Source organism: Symsagittifera roscoffensis, chromosome 2, assembly GCF_963678635.1.
Source record: "Symsagittifera roscoffensis chromosome 2, txSymRosc1.1, whole genome shotgun sequence".
Taxonomy (NCBI): domain Eukaryota; kingdom Metazoa; phylum Xenacoelomorpha; order Acoela; family Convolutidae; genus Symsagittifera; species Symsagittifera roscoffensis.
In genome coordinates, this window is record NC_087063.1 from 79,202,529 (window position 1) to 79,223,083 (window position 20,555).

The following is a 20,555-nucleotide window of genomic DNA, read 5'->3' on the forward strand; positions in this document are numbered from 1 at the left end:
GAATATACTGCTAAAACAGCCTACCATTCAAAAGTGCCACCAAAGTAGCACTTTTATTTGCGACTTAGGTTGGAAAAAAAGAAAGTTCTTACTAATACACTCCGCTACTGCTTGTGTAATTATCTAAAAATGTACATTAATCGCGAGAGCAAAAATCTTCTAGAGCTTCTTAAGGATTACAGTACCTTCACACATTAAAGTCTGTCAATAAAATGTTTTCAGTGAAAAATTACCTATAGGTCAAATAATTTTATTTAATTGAATTGTCAACTTCACCTACTATCAAATCATCACTCAGTTGTCAATTCAAGTCCCATATTTCGATCACAGAGTCTTCTCTTAGGTTAAATTCAACAACAGTTGCTTCTTTACTTCTCAAGACACTTGACAGTTTCTGCTGAGTTTGGCAGTGAGCAGTCCTTTTCCTTCCACTTCTAGGGGCGCATCTTTATACCTCACAACTCCATTCGAATCCACCTTCAGATCTCCCTTCACACTCTCCCAGATATTCTTCTTCGGGTGCATAAAAGGCTGCTCTGGCTCGCCCGGGTACTCCTTGCACACCACTCTGTCGCCCACCTTGGCGCCCGGGGGAGGATCTACCAGTTCGGCCTTGCCCCCTGCTTCCACAGCACACATGACCATAGCCTGGGTAAAAGTTATATTGCTAACAAGTCATATCATTTTCATAGTATTTGACCTTCGAATAATACTCACGCAATGTCATGCAGAAGAGTTGGTTCGTTTTCAAATAAACCTTTATGCTTGCTTACACATGGCCACCAGACAGTTGAAAAATAGTCAATGAGCACAAGGAGACAAAAAAACTGACTTATTTTGTGAAAAAAAAATCAACTTCAAAGTAAAAACCAATTTTTACGAATTTCAAAATAAGAAATATATTGCCTTACATGACTTTAAATTTCAAGAACTATTTAAGACTGACATTTTATAAGATTAATTCAATAGAAAAAAATGTAAACCGGATCGATGGGTGAAGTTTCAAAACGATAAAATCCTCTTTCGAAACGATAAAATCCTCTTTCGAAACGATAAAATCCTCTTTCGAAACTAGGAGCCGTTCAAGTTTTTTCGCACCATTTCCGTTTTCGTGATTAGAGAGCGCAATTCGCCTAACGTCTAGCAGATGAATTTGAATTGAACTCAAAAAGTGCAGAGATATTCTTAAATACATCCATAAAAGCATTAAGGAAATCACGTTTATAGTTATTAGAGCATTTTAAGACGTTTTCCTGAAAAAAATCACCAAGGCATATAGAGTCTACACTAGGTTCATCGAATCTTAATAGAATTACATAACTCCTAGTGAAAAGGTTTTTATTTGAAGCTGAATTTACTCGAAATGTTGCCATCTAAAATTTGCATGAGTAACTTGAGCCAAACATTTCATGACAACTTATGAAATCAAGAGTTGCCACTCCCTTCTGCAAAACCGCAGATCTTTCCGTGGTAAAAACGCTTCTTAATGTCTGACCTGAGATGTGACTCCTCGCATCTTCGCCGGTTTGAGGTTACACATGACGAGCACCATTCTGTTGCGCAGCTCACTCTCCTCCATGGCGGCAACAAGACCACTGCACACAATCCTCGCATCACCAAACCCACTTTCATTCCCTACACAACAATATCCGGGGTTCATTTTTGTTACTTTCCCACCATTAACAAAAACTTCAGACAAAAAGATCTGACACAGCTGAGCGAGTCAATATATACCAAAAGTTGTATTATTTTTGATAATTTTTCCGACCATTTGAAAAATGCAGAGGAACTTTGTATTCGAGTGTGTTCAAGTTTTTTCTGTTTTTTGTTATCCATGCAAAATGAGCTACCACAAATAATCATTAGAGAGAGTTCAGTGGTATATCATATTAAAGCCCTTTCAGTTGTGATTCGAACGATATCAAAAATTTTCCAAAGAATCCTTGTGTCGAGAAAAACTGGTTTTTCTAGCCATTTTCAGGAAAAACTGTTTTCCAATTGGCCTATTTGACTATAAATGTTGCATTTGTCTAAATTCTATTTTCAGGCTCAGATTTCTTTATCACACTACACAGAAAAAACGACACTAGTTTGAAAAAACCATGGTCGGAACATACTGTGCTACTTGCACAGTAACCGGCGATCTTTGTTTTAATATGCTGTCTTATTATACCACGTCTATTGCCGCGGAGACTAACAGTGAACATGCAAAACAGTAAGCAAACACTTATTCAAGTAACCGCAGGTGCTTAATTATCCAGGAATCCCCCCCCCCACATACCTGCCCAATACATAAATTTACCTGTAAAAAATGATGGTCTCACGACTAAAGAAGACCCCCACTAAAAACATTTCAAAAAAAATTTCAATACCGGAGAACTTGAACCAAAGATCGGTAGCGGACGAACATCATTTAAAGGATGTTTAACACTCAAGTTATTTGTTTTGAAAGCTTTTTATGAAAACTTTTTATTACGCCTTATTCAGCTCTATTAGAATTGAAGTCAAATCAAAACTCAACATCTTGTCGCAAAGATACCCAAACCCCCCTCCCCGAATAATTAGGGACCCCCGATAACTGATAATTACAACCCCTCTCCCCACGAGAATTAGCATTTTCATTTTCATTACCTGGCTCATCTCCGCACTCTATCTCTTCGACGTAGAGCGTGTCGGCGTCTGGGTGGCGGGACACCTCTCGGATGTAGCCGATGCGCAAGTCCAACTTGGACACGTCAAATGACTTCTCTTCTACAATAAAAAAAAACATTCATTTAGATCCGCGTCCGCGTGAATTTTTCACGAGATAGTTGTTTTGAAAAATTATTCACCACATTTGTCCTGCATGGGGATCAATTTGAGACTGCTTGGAATATTTGTTTAAAAAATTGCGGCTCTTTTCTAGTTCCCCACTCCCTCGTAAAATTAAAAAATAAAACTGTTCAAAAATTGTTCACAAGAAGTTTTGAATGTAAGAAATGTTGTAAAAATTTGTTTAGCTGTTCACGCTCACACGCTTTAATACAATTTATAACATGAAAAGTCACTTAAAAAGACTTTCATATAAAAATTTTTAGAAAAAATGAAAGGGGGAACTGGAAAGGAGCCAAAATTGCTTTTCCAGTGGTCGCCTGCCTAAAAAAAAATCCCTTCAGAAACGTAATGCCGAACCAAGTCTTTCAAGTTATTTCAAAGGGCAAATAGGATTGCGCAAAGTTTGCTTATAAAAAGTTTGCTAAAAGTTTTGCTCATTAAAACTTATGCTTTTCGCAAAACGATACGGTCTATGAAATAGCTTGAAATATTTCAAAGTTTTTCTGAGCACGCTAATCATGCGATGAAACTTTGAAATATGTCAAGTTGATTCATAGAGAAAATCGACTGGCGAGAAGTTTAAGTTTTTCTAAGCAAGCTATTGATAGACAAAAAACTGGTTTTTAAAAAACTGGCAAGCTTGAATAGACAAAAAACTGGTTTTATTTTAGAAAATAAAAAAGTTTAAGTCCCTCCTCAAAACACTTGGATAAAATTTGAGGGGGTATCAAACACTTACATTCCTCCTCGAAAAACTCCTCAAATAACTCAAAAAGAGGTCTCTAAGCCAATATATTACAAACCGAACCCTTTTAAGCCGAATGAAAAAAAAAGAAAACGAAAAAAAGAATACTGATATACTTAAGCCAGAGTAGGTGAATTTACAGCCAACAAACAAATACAAGCATCGAACAGAACGGGCATTTAAAAGCAGACTGTTCGTTGACGAAAGAAGAGATCACCACAATTTTAGTCATCCTGTGAACGTAAACAAAGTTATTTACGGAAGAAAAGTCTAGTACTCGATTGCAATACCTTTGCTTGTCGCAAAGGTAATTATCATACCGTTGTATAAGGCATTCCAGTTCATTTGATGAATTAAAAACGATTGACTGATGACACAAATTATCAACTGTGTTGCCTTCTTTTAAATCAAATTTCAAAGCACATGCGATCCAATTACCAATGCTTCCTGCTGAAAAAATGCAATCAAAAGTAGCACTCATCTTTGCGAATTCAGTTAGAAAAAAAAACGCTTCGTTGTGTGACAATAATTCGACTGCGTAAACTTCGTCATACCGAAGAGGGTTAATACAACTCAGAGCTCTTTGAACGCAACATTACATAACCCAGAACCTAAACTGCGGACCACTTTCTATAGAAAATAAAATATTTTAAAACAAAAACCGAGACCTAATATTTTCAAAAATCTAGTATAAAATTACTTCGCACAGTACAACAACGGCGAAGCGCAGCTTCACACTACTTGCGAAACCAGGATAAATGCAAATTTTTGAATTTCATTCAAAAGGGCTCATTCAAGAAATTCAACCCAGGCAAAGAAACGATTCGCCAAAAAAAGAATGAGTAGCTCATTGCTGTACGTGTAGCACAGTTGAACCATTTAATTTTTTTTTCGTTTTTCTCTTGATTTTCTAAAAACTCAGTAGTCTTCATGAGTAAATTGGATGGAAAAAAGGCCATTTGGATTCCATAGCAAGCCAATAACACTTAAGCATATTAAAGCAATAGTAAAATCATTTAGGTAGTGAGTTTCTCAGGCAAAAAGACTTCTTCTGGCAATAGCCTGGTCTGAATAGCAACGAAAACATCAGACTAGTTTTCTCGAGACAGTGAGAATTTTGTTGAATTTTTTGGACAAATCATGACCATTAGGGCTTTAATATGCTCCTCACTCGAATCCAAACTACGTTTCTTTGAGGTTGAGGTGCCTAAAAACCGGCGATAAAACGGCATAAAGTAGCTCTAAAAGTCTGAAAAAGTGAAAGAAAGTTGAACTAATAAAAACTATCCTATGTGCCAGAACAGAGCCCCAAACCTCGGGATTAAGGGACACGCTTTCAATCATCTGCGCAACGGTCGCTTGATAATCGTCAAACACTGGCCACCAATTAACCAGGTACAAAATAATGATCCAGCAAAAGCAAGCAGATTTAAAGCTATTGCTTCAAAAAAAGCAAATTTTCAATATTCTTTGATAACGCTTCTAATCACAAGGCTAATTAACAATGCTTTTGTTTACCTTTAGCGGGAGTCGAATTACTCGGAGTAGTTTTCGTCTGCTTCTCTTTTTTCGCCTTTTTCGGAACCTGTTCACTCGATGCCACCCGATTTTTCGTTGCGGTTTCGGTATTATTTCCAGTAGAATCACTTTTGGACGAGTCCCCATTTGCCAGCAAAGAAACACATTTTCCATTGGACAGTAGTGCCTGGTTGTATTTACTTTTAAGCTCATCGATATCTTTTTTCAGCTGACCATTTTCGCGCATCAGATTCGCAATTTGAGATTTGATTGTCTTTTCACGGAGCATCGAAACTTTCTTACGCAACTCCGATATTTTTTCCTCGGCGTCCACGATGTTCATGGTTATTGCGCGACAACTCAATTTATTCAGCAGAAATTGAGGCGACTTTCTGATATTTTGATTCAATAAAGAAATTTTCGAAACAATCTGATATTAAATCAATATCTGAAATGGTGTTCCATGGACTTAATTATTAAACCACAGATATTATAAACCATTGAATTGAACTCAATTATAAATGAAATCTCAAATCGCAGTACAAATATTATAAATTATTGAAATGAACTCAATTATAAACAGAGAGGCGAAGCTGAGCTTCGCACCACTTGCGATACATCACAAGAAAATCGAAAATGTCGAAAAAACTAAATCTATCATCAAAAATAAGATAAGTTTAAAAAAAACATTCCGAGACAAAAAAAATGAAATTAGCATCGGAAGATATTTTAACAAGCGGTAACAAATACCTTGACAAAAACCTTTTAAGCCAAAAAATCAACAAGATTTAAGATTTATGAAAAGTGCCCCTCGCCCTCAAAACACTCAAAAAACATGATTTGCTTGTCAAATGAAACAATATGAGGCAACGCCCAAATAAAATGCTTGTCAAATGAAAACTATTACGCCCAAATAAAATTTTTAAAAAAATGAAAAAAAGTTAAGACTAATAAGAAGTTATTAAGCCACCCTCGCACTCAAAACACAGACACGCACACACACACACACACCTTTTTCGCAAAGGACGCAAATACACACATACAAAGGACGCAAAATGAGGCCGATAAGCCGATATAATATAGGCAGAAACCTTTCAAGCCGAAAAAAAGGGGAAAAACAAAAAAGGCGATACAAAAATTGTTGTCATGAAAAAAATTGAATTTTATTTCTATTAAGATGTTTAGCATTTTGCGCAATCCAGAGATAAGCATAACAAGTATGTTTTCATTGAAAAGACTCGAAATTAGGTAACTTAGCCAATAAAAGATAGGCCGAAATCATTTGGGCAAATTAAAGTTTTTAATAAAAAAAAAGAAATATATACGATGTCAAGGTTTAAAAAATTACAAACAAACAGCATAGATAAATCAGAACACTAAAAAGCATCTATAATGTTGAAAAAAACTAAAGATCAAATGAGCGACAATTTATTTGGATGGTAAAAAAAGCGGAAACTAAGCCAACAAAAAGTATACCGAAAGCAACGAAGTCGAAAACTCAAAAAAAAAATACCAAACAAATATCATTAAAAAGTTTGAACAGCGAATTTATAGGAAAAACACTAATAAGGATGCACAGTGAGAGTAATAGACCAATGAGCGCAAATATACGCACATACTGCATGCATGTCGTGTACTGCACACATACTGAAATCTGTGGACAAAGTTGTTTAGGGGAAAAAAGTCTAGTACCCTATTGCAATACCTTTGCTATCGCAAGAGTAACGAAACCTCAAATCTCATTACAGAAGAAATGTTCATGCATCTAATCTATTTTTCTACCACTCCCCCTTCCTCTAAGATAAAAAAAAACTTTGGCATAGTGTGTTTTCTGACCCAATATTAGGAGCATCAATGAATGCTCTTGTGTCAACGAGTTACAAAATAGAAAAATGCCTCAGATTTTCATATAAAACCATTTTTGGATAAATTTTAGTATCTTATCCTCGTGTTTTTGGTTTTCCAGAGTCCCGCCCTGCTTAGCCTCATGGCTCGTGCTCGATTCTTGTGAGTTAAATTCTGTAGACGTATATTTTTCACTAAAAAATTCAAACTCAAATATAAATCATTTACAGATTAATGTTTATTGAGGATTGGATGAGAGTATGATAGAATTTTCCTTCGATTTGAACTTTATCAGTCAGTGGCAGAATCGACAGCCTGACCACCCAGACCCCCAAAGAGTCCCCTTATAGTCAAACTCGAACGTTTATTGGTCAGGGGGCAGATTCGACAGCCTGACCACCCAAAGAGTCCCCTTATAGTCAAACTCGAACGTGTGTTAGTCAGCGGCAGATTCGACACCCTGGCCACCCAAAGGGACCGCTTATAGTCAAACTCTCCTGCTTTTTTATGCCAAAAGAAAAATTCCACAGGTAACTTCAATTAGCACAGAACTCGGGAACAGTTGAGGCGGGTGCTTTAAACCTGTTGGGATCGCCGCTGCTTGGAGTGGTGAATCATATTAAATCTCTTTTAGCCGTAACTCGGACTCCAAAGAGCAACTTTCGAGAAAAGTTTGCAAGAGTCTTTATCAGATTTAATCATTATTATTTATTTGAACGCATGCTTGCATCACGTTTAATCTACTTACCCGGTTGGACTTTGCACTAACTGCAACAAAAAAATTCATTTTAAATGCTAGACGACAAAAGAAAAATCTAATAAAGCCAAATCTAACCCGTTGCAGTAATAAATACGACTGAAAGTAGCTCAGAATGTTCCAACCACGCTTAGTTTATTTTTGCATTGTAGTTTGATAAATATTTCTAAAAAGTCAACTTTTCAGTTACTTTTTTAGCTAGTGAGATGGGACTAAATTGATCAAGAATCAGCTACAGCAATCAATTGAAAATGCTAAAAACAACTTTTAGAAAATAGTAGAATAGTTAAATCGGAAACTGAAATTTGCAGATTTGATAATGGAATCCAAAACACGACTGCAAGGGTTTTTACATGTGCTCACACTAGGCTCCCTATGAGCTTTCTTTAATGCAGTCAAAATGGGAGGAAAAAAACACCACGCGCCACAAAAATGAACAAAAACAACTCTGTTGACAAAACACTCAAAACGAACGTATAGAACAAAGAGGCGAAAAGGCTATCAAACATACAAAAAAAGGTTAAAATATAGCGTTAGACTAGGCATTAAAAGTGGCATTACATTAAGATCATCAAAGTCTAAGCTACGCCGCCTTCCAGTGGTACGTCTGACTACTCTCATACCAGAATACAAATGCCGTCAGGTCAAAGCTCTCATAGTTCATGAAAGCCTTAGAATTCCCTGGGTTTTCAATTTTCTTTTGCTTGAGAGCAATTCAAATATTTAGCGTGTCATGCACCTACGGTGCTTCGAATAGCTTATGGAACGTGAAAATTATTTACAGGTGAAAAATACGAAAAAAAAACTATTAAATGAACGCAATCAAAGCAATAGATCGAGGAATTCAAAAACGCTTTAGATTTCAAAAATTGAACAATAAAATAGTTACAATTTAATTTTTTTTAAACTAGTCAATCTGCAAAACAACTGGGTTTCAGATCTCCGTAACTTTAACCCTAAAGGAACTCTAAGATGGCCAACAGTATACAACTGCACTTTTCATAGTAAAACATAGCCAACAGACAGATGAAAAAGAGTCAATGAATGCAAACTTTCGAAATTTCAATAAAAAATAGATGCCCTTAAAGCTCTTTGAATTTCTAGAACAATTTATGATTGACAATTTTTGATGAAACTAACACAATTTGAGAAACCTGGATCAATAGATAAATTTTTTTATTTCCCTCGAAAATCTGATCATTGAATTCCATTTCAGAAAAAAGAAAATGAACTGAACTTAATACCACAAATATAGCAATGCAAGCTAGCAGACAGGAAAAAACAGGAGAGCCACTTATTCCAAAAAAAATGGAAAAACCATAATTTAAAAAATTCAAAATGTTGCCTGGAATGATGTTCACTTTGGAGAAAACAAGTTCAGAAACATATTGGACGGCATTTTATAAAAAATCAAAAACAATTATCAAGTGAAAAAATATTGTGGTAATGAAAACCTTTGAACTATAAGTTCTGTTTTGAGAGTTTGAACGTTTTGTGCGATCCTGAGGAAAGTACACAAATTAAAGTTCTCTTGATGGATCCAAAATTGGTGGATTAGAAAGCCGATAAAACATAATTCGAAATTATTTTGACCGAAAAAATTTAAAGCGAAAAAAAAACAAGAAAAAATACGAAGTGACGGCTAGTAGAATTACAAATTACAGGAGTAAATGAAGACATAAGAGGCAACTACAATGAAAACTGCATACTGCAAAAATCTAAGATGTGGCAACTAAGCCGACAAAACTTACCCAGACAAATAACAAGCCGGCATCTTTTAGAAACGGAATATTTCCCGTTTCAAAAAAAAACAACAGGTCCTGGTCAGATTCGAAACCAGCACATTTGCCGTCCGAGGCATATTCATTGCCTTCAGATTAAGTGTGCTGTAGACTCCCAGAAATTTGAATTGATCATAAACCAATGTACCAAGTGATTCAATTGATTCAGTTAAACAGTTTTCTAACCCAAAAAAGTCTATATTACGGTTCCATAACGCTTGGAAATCGCAAGCATAAAAAATCAAAGTCAAACCACAAAAAAACTGTGCGTGAACAAGATTTGATGCAAAAAAAACGAAAACATATTATCGCGACGTATACAAGAGTCTGAACTACGTTCATCGACTCTAAATGAAACAATTTCATTTGCAAAATCATCAAAGTCACAAATGGAATTCATAATCTAGCGTAATTATTTTTAGAACTTATCAGAATATTTTTTCACAATTTAATTCTAAGTTAAATGAAAAATTCTGAGATATCCAAAAAATCCAATTTTAGCAAAACTAAGATGGGCGGTCACATCTGCATCCGATGGTAGTAACTTGGCATCACTCCGCAAAAGTGTCGACAACTTCAAATTTTGAAAAGTATATCTAAGACGTCATATCTAAAAAAAAAACTGAAAAAAATTGAGCAGTTACAATTGGAGGCAAGATTTGCAGCCCCTGAAATTAACCTGGAGGCTCCCAACTTCAGTGTTGGGAATTTCAATTTTGTGAAATTTTTTTAACCTAAGTTTTATGGAAACTTCTCATAAAAACTATAGAAAAAACGTCATATCTCTAAAGCTAAAAGGATTTGAGAAGTCACAATTTGAGGAAGATTTAGATTTACTGAGCGTACCCTGACAGCACCCAAGTACAGAGTTGAGAATTTCAAGTTTTGTCAAGTTTTTATATAACTTCTTTGAAAGCTCTAGTTTAAAAAAATTATAAAAAACGTCATTTTCCGAAACCAAAAGGATTTGAGCAGTCACAATTGGAGGCACTATCTGCAACGCCTGAAAGTACTCTGACAGCATGTCACACCATAAACTTGAGAATTTCAAGTTTGTCAAGTTTTTTTTTCTGAAAAATTTTGAAAAAATCAAAAGAGACGATAAATTTCAGTAACTAAAAAGATTTGATCAGTCATATTTTGAGGCAAGATTTGATGATACATTGCAATGCTCAAAAATTTTTCGATTTTCCAGCTTGAATTCGGTGTTTATTTTACCAGGTTTGAAATCAGCAACCCAATAGTGGGATCAGGGTGACCACTTCGGCCGAGAAAAACAATTAGCTATAGCATCCTAGTTGCCTCACAAAAAACAAATTTGTACAAATTTGAACAAATTTTATTGGATTACTCATGAATGCAACAGTAAAATGTTTAAAAAACTTAAAAATGTTTTAGAAAAAACTTTTAAAATGTTTAAAAAAAACAAAAAAGTGACTTTGAGTGACTTTCGATAAAAAAAGTGACCAAAAAGTGACAAGTCATTTAAAAAGTGACCAAGTGATCACCTTGAGTGAGATGTTGTCGGGCTCCCCCAGGATGGCAATTAAGCCTCCAAATATGGATAACCAAATCTTTTTAGTTTACGAGATACGACGATTCTTGTGTTTTTCTCAAAAACTTTCATTAAATTTAGATTTCAATAAAACCAGAAAAACTTAAAAGCTCAACCCAGTTATTGAGTGCTGTCAGCGTAATCTCGGGGGTTGCAAATCTTGCCCCAATTTATGACTGTTCAAATCCTTTTAGTTTCCTGAGATATGACAATTTAAAAAAAACACAAAAATTGTCGTATCTTCTAAATTTAAAAAAAATTGGGCATTCATATTTGGAGGCCCAATTCGCACGCAACTTCCGGGGTAACTCTGACAGAATCCCCTTCTTGGTTTGCAACTTGGTGAAACAAACACTGAGCGCAACCACTGAACTCACTTAATTAAGCATTGCATTCATGATATAACCTTAAAGTGAAACTATTTCTTTCTTTAAAAATGCTGAAATAATACGCTCAAAAATTTAAATATGGCGAGATAGTGAAGCCCGCATTTAAATATATAAAAGATACGCACACGGAACCTATTTTGAAATCAGATGTGATTCTGTGATATAACATGAAATCGCTAGGCTCCCGATTTGATAACAAGTTTCGAAATAGGGGTGAACGGAATATATATAACCGCTACTCCGAGAATTTTAATTAGGGTTATTCTCATAGCACATTAATTATCTCCTAACGCTCATTTAATTATTGAAAAGGTGATTCAAAATTTTCGTGATTTTGATTCAAACAAGAAAAAATACGAAGTGACGGCTACTAGAATTACAAATTACAGGAGTAAATGAAGACATAAGAGGCAACTACAATGAAAACTGCATACTGCAAAAATCTAAGATGTGGCAACTAAGCCGACAAAACTTACCCAGACAAATAACAAGCCGGCATCTTTTAGAAACGGAATATTTCCCGTTTCAAAAAAAAACAACAGGTCCTGGTCAGATTCGAAACCAGCACATTTGCCGTCCGAGGCATATTCATTGCCTTCAGATTAAGTGTGCTGTAGACTCCCAGAAATTTGAATTGATCATAAACCAATGTACCAAGTGATTCAATTGATTCAGTTAAACAGTTTTCTAACCCAAAAAAGTCTATATTACGGTTCCATAACGCTTGGAAATCGCAAGCATAAAAAATCAAAGTCAAACCACAAAAAAACTGTGCGTGAACAAATTTTGATGCAAAAAAAACGAAAACATATTATCGCGACGTATACAAGAGTCTGAACTACGTTCATCGACTCTAAATGAAACAATTTCATTTGCAAAATCATCAAAGTCACAAATGGAATTCATAATCTAGCGTAATTATTTTTAGAACTTATCAGAATATTTTTTCACAATTTAATTCTAAGTTAAATGAAAAATTCTGAGATATCCAAAAAATCCAATTTTAGCAAAACTAAGATGGGCGGTCACATCTGCATCCGATGGTAGTAACTTGGCATCACTCCGCAAAAGTGTCGACAACTTCAAATTTTGAAAAGTATATCTAAGACGTCATATCTAAAAAAAAAACTGAAAAAAATTGAGCAGTTACAATTGGAGGCAAGATTTGCAGCCCCTGAAATTAACCTGGAGGCTCCCAACTTCAGTGTTGGGAATTTCAATTTTGTGAAATTTTTTTAACCTAAGTTTTATGGAAACTTCTCATAAAAACTATAGAAAAAACGTCATATCTCAAAAGCTAAAAGGATTTGAGAAGTCACAATTTGAGGAAGATTTAGATTTACTGAGCGTACCCTGACAGCACCCAAGTACAGAGTTGAGAATTTCAAGTTTTGTCAAGTTTTTATATAACTTCTTTGAAAGCTCTAGTTTAAAAAAATTATAAAAAACGTCATTTTCCGGAACCAAAAGGATTTGAGCAGTCACAATTGGAGGCACTATCTGCAACGCCTGAAAGTACTCTGACAGCATGTCACACCATAAACTTGAGAATTTCAAGTATGTCAAGTTTTTTTTCTGAAAAATTTTGAAAAAATCAAAAGAGACGATAAATTTCAGTAACTAAAAAGATTTGATCAGTCATATTTTGAGGCAAGATTTGATGATACATTGCAATGCTCAAAAAGTTTTCGATTTTCCAGCTTGAATTCGGTGTTTATTTTACCAGGTTTGAAATCAGCAACCCAATAGTGGGATCAGGGTGACCACTTCGGCCGAGAAAAACAATTAGCTATAGCATCCTAGTTGCCTCACAAAAAACAAATTTGTACAAATTTGAACAAATTTTATTGGATTACTCATGAATGCAACAGTAAAATGTTTAAAAAACTTAAAAATGTTTTAGAAAAAACTTTTAAAATGTTTAAAAAAAAACAAAAAAGTGACTTTGAGTGACTTTCGATAAAAAAAGTGACCAAAAAGTGACAAGTCATTTAAAAAGTGACCAAGTGATCACCTTGAGTGAGATGTTGTCGGGCTCCCCCAGGATGGCAATTAAGCCTCCAAATATGGATAACCAAATCTTTTTAGTTTACGAGATACGACGATTCTTGTGTTTTTCTCAAAAACTTTCATTAAATTTAGATTTCAATAAAACCAGAAAAACTTAAAAGCTCAACCCAGTTATTGAGTGCTGTCAGCGTAATCTCGGGGGTTGCAAATCTTGCCCCAATTTATGACTGTTCAAATCCTTTTAGTTTCCTGAGATATGACAATTTAAAAAAAAACACAAAAATTGTCGTATCTTCTAAATTTAAAAAAAATTGGGCATTCATATTTGGAGGCCCAATTCGCACGCAACTTCCGGGGTAACTCTGACAGAATCCCCTTCTTGGTTTGCAACTTGGTGAAACAAACACTGAGCGCAACCACTGAACTCACTTAATTAAGCATTGCATTCATGATATAACCTTAAAGTGAAACTATTTCTTTCTTTAAAAATGCTGAAATAATACGCTCAAAAATTTAAATATGGCGAGATAGTGAAGCCCGCATTTAAATATATAAAAGATACGCACACGGAACCTATTTTGAAATCAGATGTGATTCTGTGATATAACATGAAATCGCTAGGCTCCCGATTTGATAACAAGTTTCGAAATAGGGGTGAACGGAATATATATAACCGCTACTCCGAGAAATTTAATTAGGGTTATTCTCATAGCACATAAATTATCTCCTAACGCTCATTTAATTATTGAAAAGGTGATTCAAAATTTTCGTGATTTTGATTCAAACAAGAAAAAATACGAAGTGACGGCTAGTAGAATTACAAATTACAGGAGTAAATGAAGACATAAGAGGCAACTACAATGAAAACTGCATACTGCAAAAATCTAAGATGTGGCAACTAAGCCGACAAAACTTACCCAGACAAATAACAAGCCGGCATCTTTTAGAAACGGAATATTTCCCGTTTCAAAAAAAAACAACAGGTCCTGGTCAGATTCGAAACCAGCACATTTGCCGTCCGAGGCATATTCATTGCCTTCAGATTAAGTGTGCTGTAGACTCCCAGAAATTTGAATTGATCATAAACCAATGTACCAAGTGATTCAATTGATTCAGTTAAACAGTTTTCTAACCCAAAAAAGTCTATATTACGGTTCCATAACGCTTGGAAATCGCAAGCATAAAAAATCAAAGTCAAACCACAAAAAAACTGTGCGTGAACAAGATTTGATGCAAAAAAAACGAAAACATATTATCGCGACGTATACAAGAGTCTGAACTACGTTCATCGACTCTAAATGAAACAATTTCATTTGCAAAATCATCAAAGTCACAAATGGAATTCATAATCTAGCGTAATTATTTTTAGAACTTATCAGAATATTTTTTCACAATTTAATTCTAAGTTAAATGAAAAATTCTGAGATATCCAAAAAATCCAATTTTAGCAAAACTAAGATGGGCGGTCACATCTGCATCCGATGGTAGTAACTTGGCATCACTCCGCAAAAGTGTCGACAACTTCAAATTTTGAAAAGTATATCTAAGACGTCATATCTAAAAAAAAAAACTGAAAAAAATTGAGCAGTTACAATTGGAGGCAAGATTTGCAGCCCCTGAAATTAACCTGGAGGCTCCCAACTTCAGTGTTGGGAATTTCAATTTTGTGAAATTTTTTTAACCTAAGTTTTATGGAAACTTCTCATAAAAACTATAGAAAAAACGTCATATCTCTAAAGCTAAAAGGATTTGAGAAGTCACAATTTGAGGAAGATTTAGATTTACTGAGCGTACCCTGACAGCACCCAAGTACAGAGTTGAGAATTTCAAGTTTTGTCAAGTTTTTATATAACTTCTTTGAAAGCTCTAGTTTAAAAAAATTATAAAAAACGTCATTTTCCGAAACCAAAAGGATTTGAGCAGTCACAATTGGAGGCACTATCTGCAACGCCTGAAAGTACTCTGACAGCATGTCACACCATAAACTTGAGAATTTCAAGTTTGTCAAGTTTTTTTTTCTGAAAAATTTTGAAAAAATCAAAAGAGACGATAAATTTCAGTAACTAAAAAGATTTGATCAGTCATATTTTGAGGCAAGATTTGATGATACATTGCAATGCTCAAAAAGTTTTCGATTTTCCAGCTTGAATTCGGTGTTTATTTTACCAGGTTTGAAATCAGCAACCCAATAGTGGGATCAGGGTGACCACTTCGGCCGAGAAAAACAATTAGCTATAGCATCCTAGTTGCCTCACAAAAAACAAATTTGTACAAATTTGAACAAATTTTATTGGATTACTCATGAATGCAACAGTAAAATGTTTAAAAAACTTAAAAATGTTTTAGAAAAAACTTTTAAAATGTTTAAAAAAAACACAAAAAAGTGACTTTGAGTGACTTTCGATAAAAAAAGTGACCAAAAAGTGACAAGTCATTTAAAAAGTGACCAAGTGATCACCTTGAGTGAGATGTTGTCGGGCTCCCCCAGGATGGCAATTAAGCCTCCAAATATGGATAACCAAATCTTTTTAGTTTACGAGATACGACGATTCTTGTGTTTTTCTCGAAAACTTTCATTAAATTTAGATTTCAATAAAACCAGAAAAACTTAAAAGCTCAACCCAGTTATTGAGTGCTGTCAGCGTAATCTCGGGGGTTGCAAATCTTGCCCCAATTTATGACTGTTCAAATCCTTTTAGTTTCCTGAGATATGACAATTTAAAAAAAACACAAAAATTGTCGTATCTTCTAAATTTAAAAAAAATTGGGCATTCATATTTGGAGGCCCAATTCGCACGCAACTTCCGGGGTAACTCTGACAGAATCCCCTTCTTGGTTTGCAACTTGGTGAAACAAACACTGAGCGCAACCACTGAACTCACTTAATTAAGCATTGCATTCATGATATAACCTTAAAGTGAAACTTTTTCTTTCTTTAAAAATGCTGAAATAATACGCTCAAAAACTTAAATATGGCGAGATAGTGAAGCCCGCATTTAAATATATAAAAGATACGCACACGGAACCTATTTTGAAATCAGATGTGATTCTGTGATATAACATGAAATCGCTAGGCTCCCGATTTGATAACAAGTTTCGAAATAGGGGTGAACGGAATATATATAACCGCTACTCCGAGAATTTTAATTAGGGTTATTCTCATAGCACATAAATTATCTCCTAACGCTCATTTAATTATTGAAAAGGTGATTCAAAATTTTCGTGATTTTGATTCAAACAAGAAAAAATACGAAGTGACGGCTAGTAGAATTACAAATTACAGGAGTAAATGAAGACATAAGAGGCAACTACAATGAAAACTGCATACTGCAAAAATCTAAGATGTGGCAACTAAGCCGACAAAACTTACCCAGACAAATAACAAGCCGGCATCTTTTAGAAACGGAATATTTCCCGTTTCAAAAAAAAACAACAGGTCCTGGTCAGATTCGAAACCAGCACATTTGCCGTCCGAGGCATATTCATTGCCTTCAGATTAAGTGTGCTGTAGACTCCCAGAAATTTGAATTGATCATAAACCAATGTACCAAGTGATTCAATTGATTCAGTTAAACAGTTTTCTAACCCAAAAAAGTCTATATTACGGTTCCATAACGCTTGGAAATCGCAAGCATAAAAAATCAAAGTCAAACCACAAAAAAACTGTGCGTGAACAAATTTTGATGCAAAAAAACGAAAACATATTATCGCGACGTATACAAGAGTCTGAACTACGTTCATCGACTCTAAATGAAACAATTTCATTTGCAAAATCATCAAAGTCACAAATGGAATTCATAATCTAGCGTAATTATTTTTAGAACTTATCAGAATATTTTTTCACAATTTAATTCTACGTTAAATGAAAAATTCTGAGATATCCAAAAAATCCAATTTTAGCAAAACTAAGATGGGCGGTCACATCTGCATCCGATGGTAGTAACTTGGCATCACTCCGCAAAAGTGTCGCAATGCTCAAAACGTTCGATTTTCCAGCTGGAGTTCGTGGTTTATTTCACCAAGTTTGAAAACAGCAACCCAATAGTGGGATATTGTCAGGTTTTCCCAGGAGTTGCCAATAGGGCCCTTAAAAATGGATATCCAAATCTTTTTAGTTTACAAGATATGATGATTCTTGTGATTTTCTCAAAAAGTAGATTTCAATAATACCAAAAAAAATTGAAATGCTCAACCCAGTAATTGAGTGCAGTCAGGGTAATCTCAGGGGTTGCATATCTTGCCCCAATATATAACTGCTCAAATCCTTTTAGCTTCTGAGAAAACACAAGAATTGTCGTATCTTGTAAACTAAAAAGATTTGGGCATTCATATTTGGAGGCCCAATTCGGACGTAACTTCTGAGGAAACTCTGACAGAATCCCCTTCTTGGGTTGCTAATTTCAAACTTGGTGAAACAAACACTGAACGCAATCACTGAACTCACTTAATGAAGCATTGCATATACGATATAGCCTTAAAGTGAAAAAATTCTTTCTTTAAACATGCTAAAATAATACGTATAAAAATTTAAACATGGCGAAATAGTGAAGCCCGCATTTGAAAATATGAAAGATACGCACACGGAACCTATTTGAAATCAGATGTGATTCTGTTATATAACATGAAATCGCTAGGCTCCCGATTTGATAACAAGTTTCGAAATAGGGGTGAACGGAGTATATATAACCGCTACTCCGAGAATTTTAATTAGGGTTATTCTCATAGCACATAAATTATCTCCTAACGCTCATTTAATTATTGAAATGGTGATTCAAAATTTTCGTGATCAAGTTGAAACGAAAAAAAAACTGACATCAGGAAACCTTGGCACCATAATTTTTATCAAACAAACACAAAACTCTATTGTACTCATAATGACCTTATCCGGAAAAACATTTTAGCTGATTTGATTTAGGTTTCCGAATCTAGAAGGCCAAAAAAATTGCTGAATTTTAGTTAAGTCATCAAATCTTTATCAGAAACCAGATATGCCGGAAAAATCATGTAGATTTAATACCTGAAAGTTTTAATACCTGAAATTTAATGCAGCTGATTCGTAAACCTCACGCTAAATATAAGCTACCATTTATTAATCTGAAGCTCGTTCAGTAGAACGAAGTGTCAGTAAATTATCAGATCAGTAAACCGAATTATGTAATAGGTACATTAATTGCGGAATCAAGGATTTTTAGGATTTCTAGAGCTACAATTGTAGAGCTAACTTCAAGTATTTCACTTAAAAATATTCGTTTTAGGACTTTGGGTAGAAAGAAGTTTTAAATAATCAGCAAAGCAACAACTGAAGCGAGTGACAATCACTCTTTTCCAGGAAGTGTAAAATATGCCCATATTTGGGTCTAATTAGGCTCAAAAGACATAATAATGAGACTGCAACTAACTAATCCCATAAAAAATTTAAGAAAAATCAAATAAGCGTGAACGAAAAACTTTGATAATTTAAATTTGATATATTTTGAAATCAAACAAACTACGAGGCCAAAAAACTTAATGCTTGAACAAAATTATCAATCGTCCAGCCATAAGCAAACCAATTACTAGCAGAACCATATTTAACACTTCCAGAAAACAACCAGATCATCTTCTAGGATTAGCTACGGTTTCAGAGGCCGAACTTCTCGAGCTGATATCGAAAACATGAGGTTGGAAAAGTGTAAAAGAAGAAGGAAACCTAGAAGTAATTGAAATTCTTCAGCTTTCACGTTGAAGCTCTAGAATTTCAAGAACTGTTTGTTCGACCCTTTTTTCTTAAAATTAATCCAGTTTAAGAAAACTGGATCAATGGGTAAAATTTTTATTCCGTAAGAAAAATGAAAATTAAAATCCTCACTGGAAACCAGAAATCTATCGCGTTTTTTGTGCCATTTCCGCTTTCGTAAATTGCGAGCTCAATTTCCCTACCTACAAGCAAAAAGAACTTGAATTGAACTCAAAACGTGAATTGAACTCGAAACTGCCTATATATCTGAGCGCATTCATAAATACATTAAAATAGTTGATAGTTATCAGTACTTTATTGAAGCAAAACTTTTTCTTCAAAAACAAAAAGCGCAGATGTTAAAATGTCTTATTAAATGATTTTAATCCCATACGCGCGTGAAAAAATGGTCACTAAAATGAAACTGAATTACTTATCAAAAAAAAAAATCTGATGGTCTGCCCGCAGAAAAAAAAATTCAGCCGGAAAATATATTCAAACTTCTAGACGGAAAAAATATCCGAGAAAGCAAAAGGTACAATAGATAAATGAGACTGGCGTGTAACGCACCTCCGGTGCTTGGAATTTTTAACAACTCATAAAAACCGCTAACAATGGAAATAAGACCTGCACCCTTTGAGTTACTCTGATAGCACCCTTTGAATTAAGAAACATGACATCTCAAAATGAATTAAGAAACATCACATCTCGGAAACTAAAAGCAAATGATCAGTCACATTAGGAAGCAAAATTTGCAACTCCTGAAAAAAGTCTTACAGTAACCAACTACAGCGTTGGGAAGTTCAAATTAGAGAAACTTCAAGCTAAAGTTTTTTTTTTAATTTGTTTCGAAAAACCATACATACGTCTTATCTGAGAAACTAGCAAGGTTTGGGCAGTCATATTTAGAGGCAAGATTCGCAATCCCTGAGATTACTCTCACAGCCTTCATCAACAGGGTTAGGTTAGGAATTTCAAATTTTGAAGAAAAAAAAGATTTTCTGGAAATTTTGAAACATCACAAAAAACTTCATTTTTGGAAAACTACAAAGATTTGAGCAGTCATACTTGCAGGCAAGATTCGCAACCCCTGAGAATACTCCGCTAGACCCCAAATTTATCACCGACAATTTCAAATAGAAAAAAAAACATTTAAATTTCTGAAAACTTTTGAAAAATCAGGAAAAAAACGTCATATCTCGAAAACTACATAATTTGAGCAGTCATAATTGGAGGCAAGACTCGCAACCCTTGAGAGTACTCTGACACCCAACTACAGGGTTAGGAACTTTAAGTTTTCAAAATTTATTTGTAATTTGAGTTTTCGAAAAGGTTTTGAAAAAATTACAAAAATTGTGGTATCTTGTACTCTGAAAGGATTTGGGCATTCATGATTGGAGGCCAGACTCGCATCCCCTGGGTAAA

At 34.7% G+C, this 20,555-nt stretch overlaps 1 protein-coding gene across 1 annotated transcript; it reads right to left on the reverse strand.

Annotated features, from left to right (window-relative positions):
* Positions 1 to 272: 272 nt before the first annotated feature.
* On the reverse strand, positions 273 to 5,536 carry LOC134839525 (aminoacyl tRNA synthase complex-interacting multifunctional protein 1-like). The gene is made up of 4 exons (XM_063855106.1): positions 5,078 to 5,536; positions 2,632 to 2,751; positions 1,496 to 1,635; positions 273 to 648 (listed from the first exon to the last, which is right to left on the reverse strand). The coding sequence occupies exons 1-4, from the start codon at positions 5,418 to 5,420 to the stop codon at positions 376 to 378; spliced, it is 876 nt and encodes a 291-aa protein (XP_063711176.1). The 5' UTR covers positions 5,421 to 5,536; the 3' UTR covers positions 273 to 375.
* Between the last annotated feature and the right edge of the window lie 15,019 nt (positions 5,537 to 20,555).

Bases quoted from the DNA above. Each gene is read 5' to 3' on its own strand.
- LOC134839525 (XM_063855106.1), bottom strand. From the start codon at position 5,420: ATGAACATCGTGGACGCCGAGGAAAAAATATCGGAGTTGCGTAAGAAA. The intron at 2,752-5,077 runs GTAAACAAAAGC...TTTTTATTGTAG, and splicing joins TAATTCGACTCCCGCTAAAG to AAGAGAAGTCATTTGACGTG. The intron at 1,636-2,631 runs GTAATGAAAATG...ATTGTTGTGTAG, and splicing joins AGAGTGCGGAGATGAGCCAG to GGAATGAAAGTGGGTTTGGT.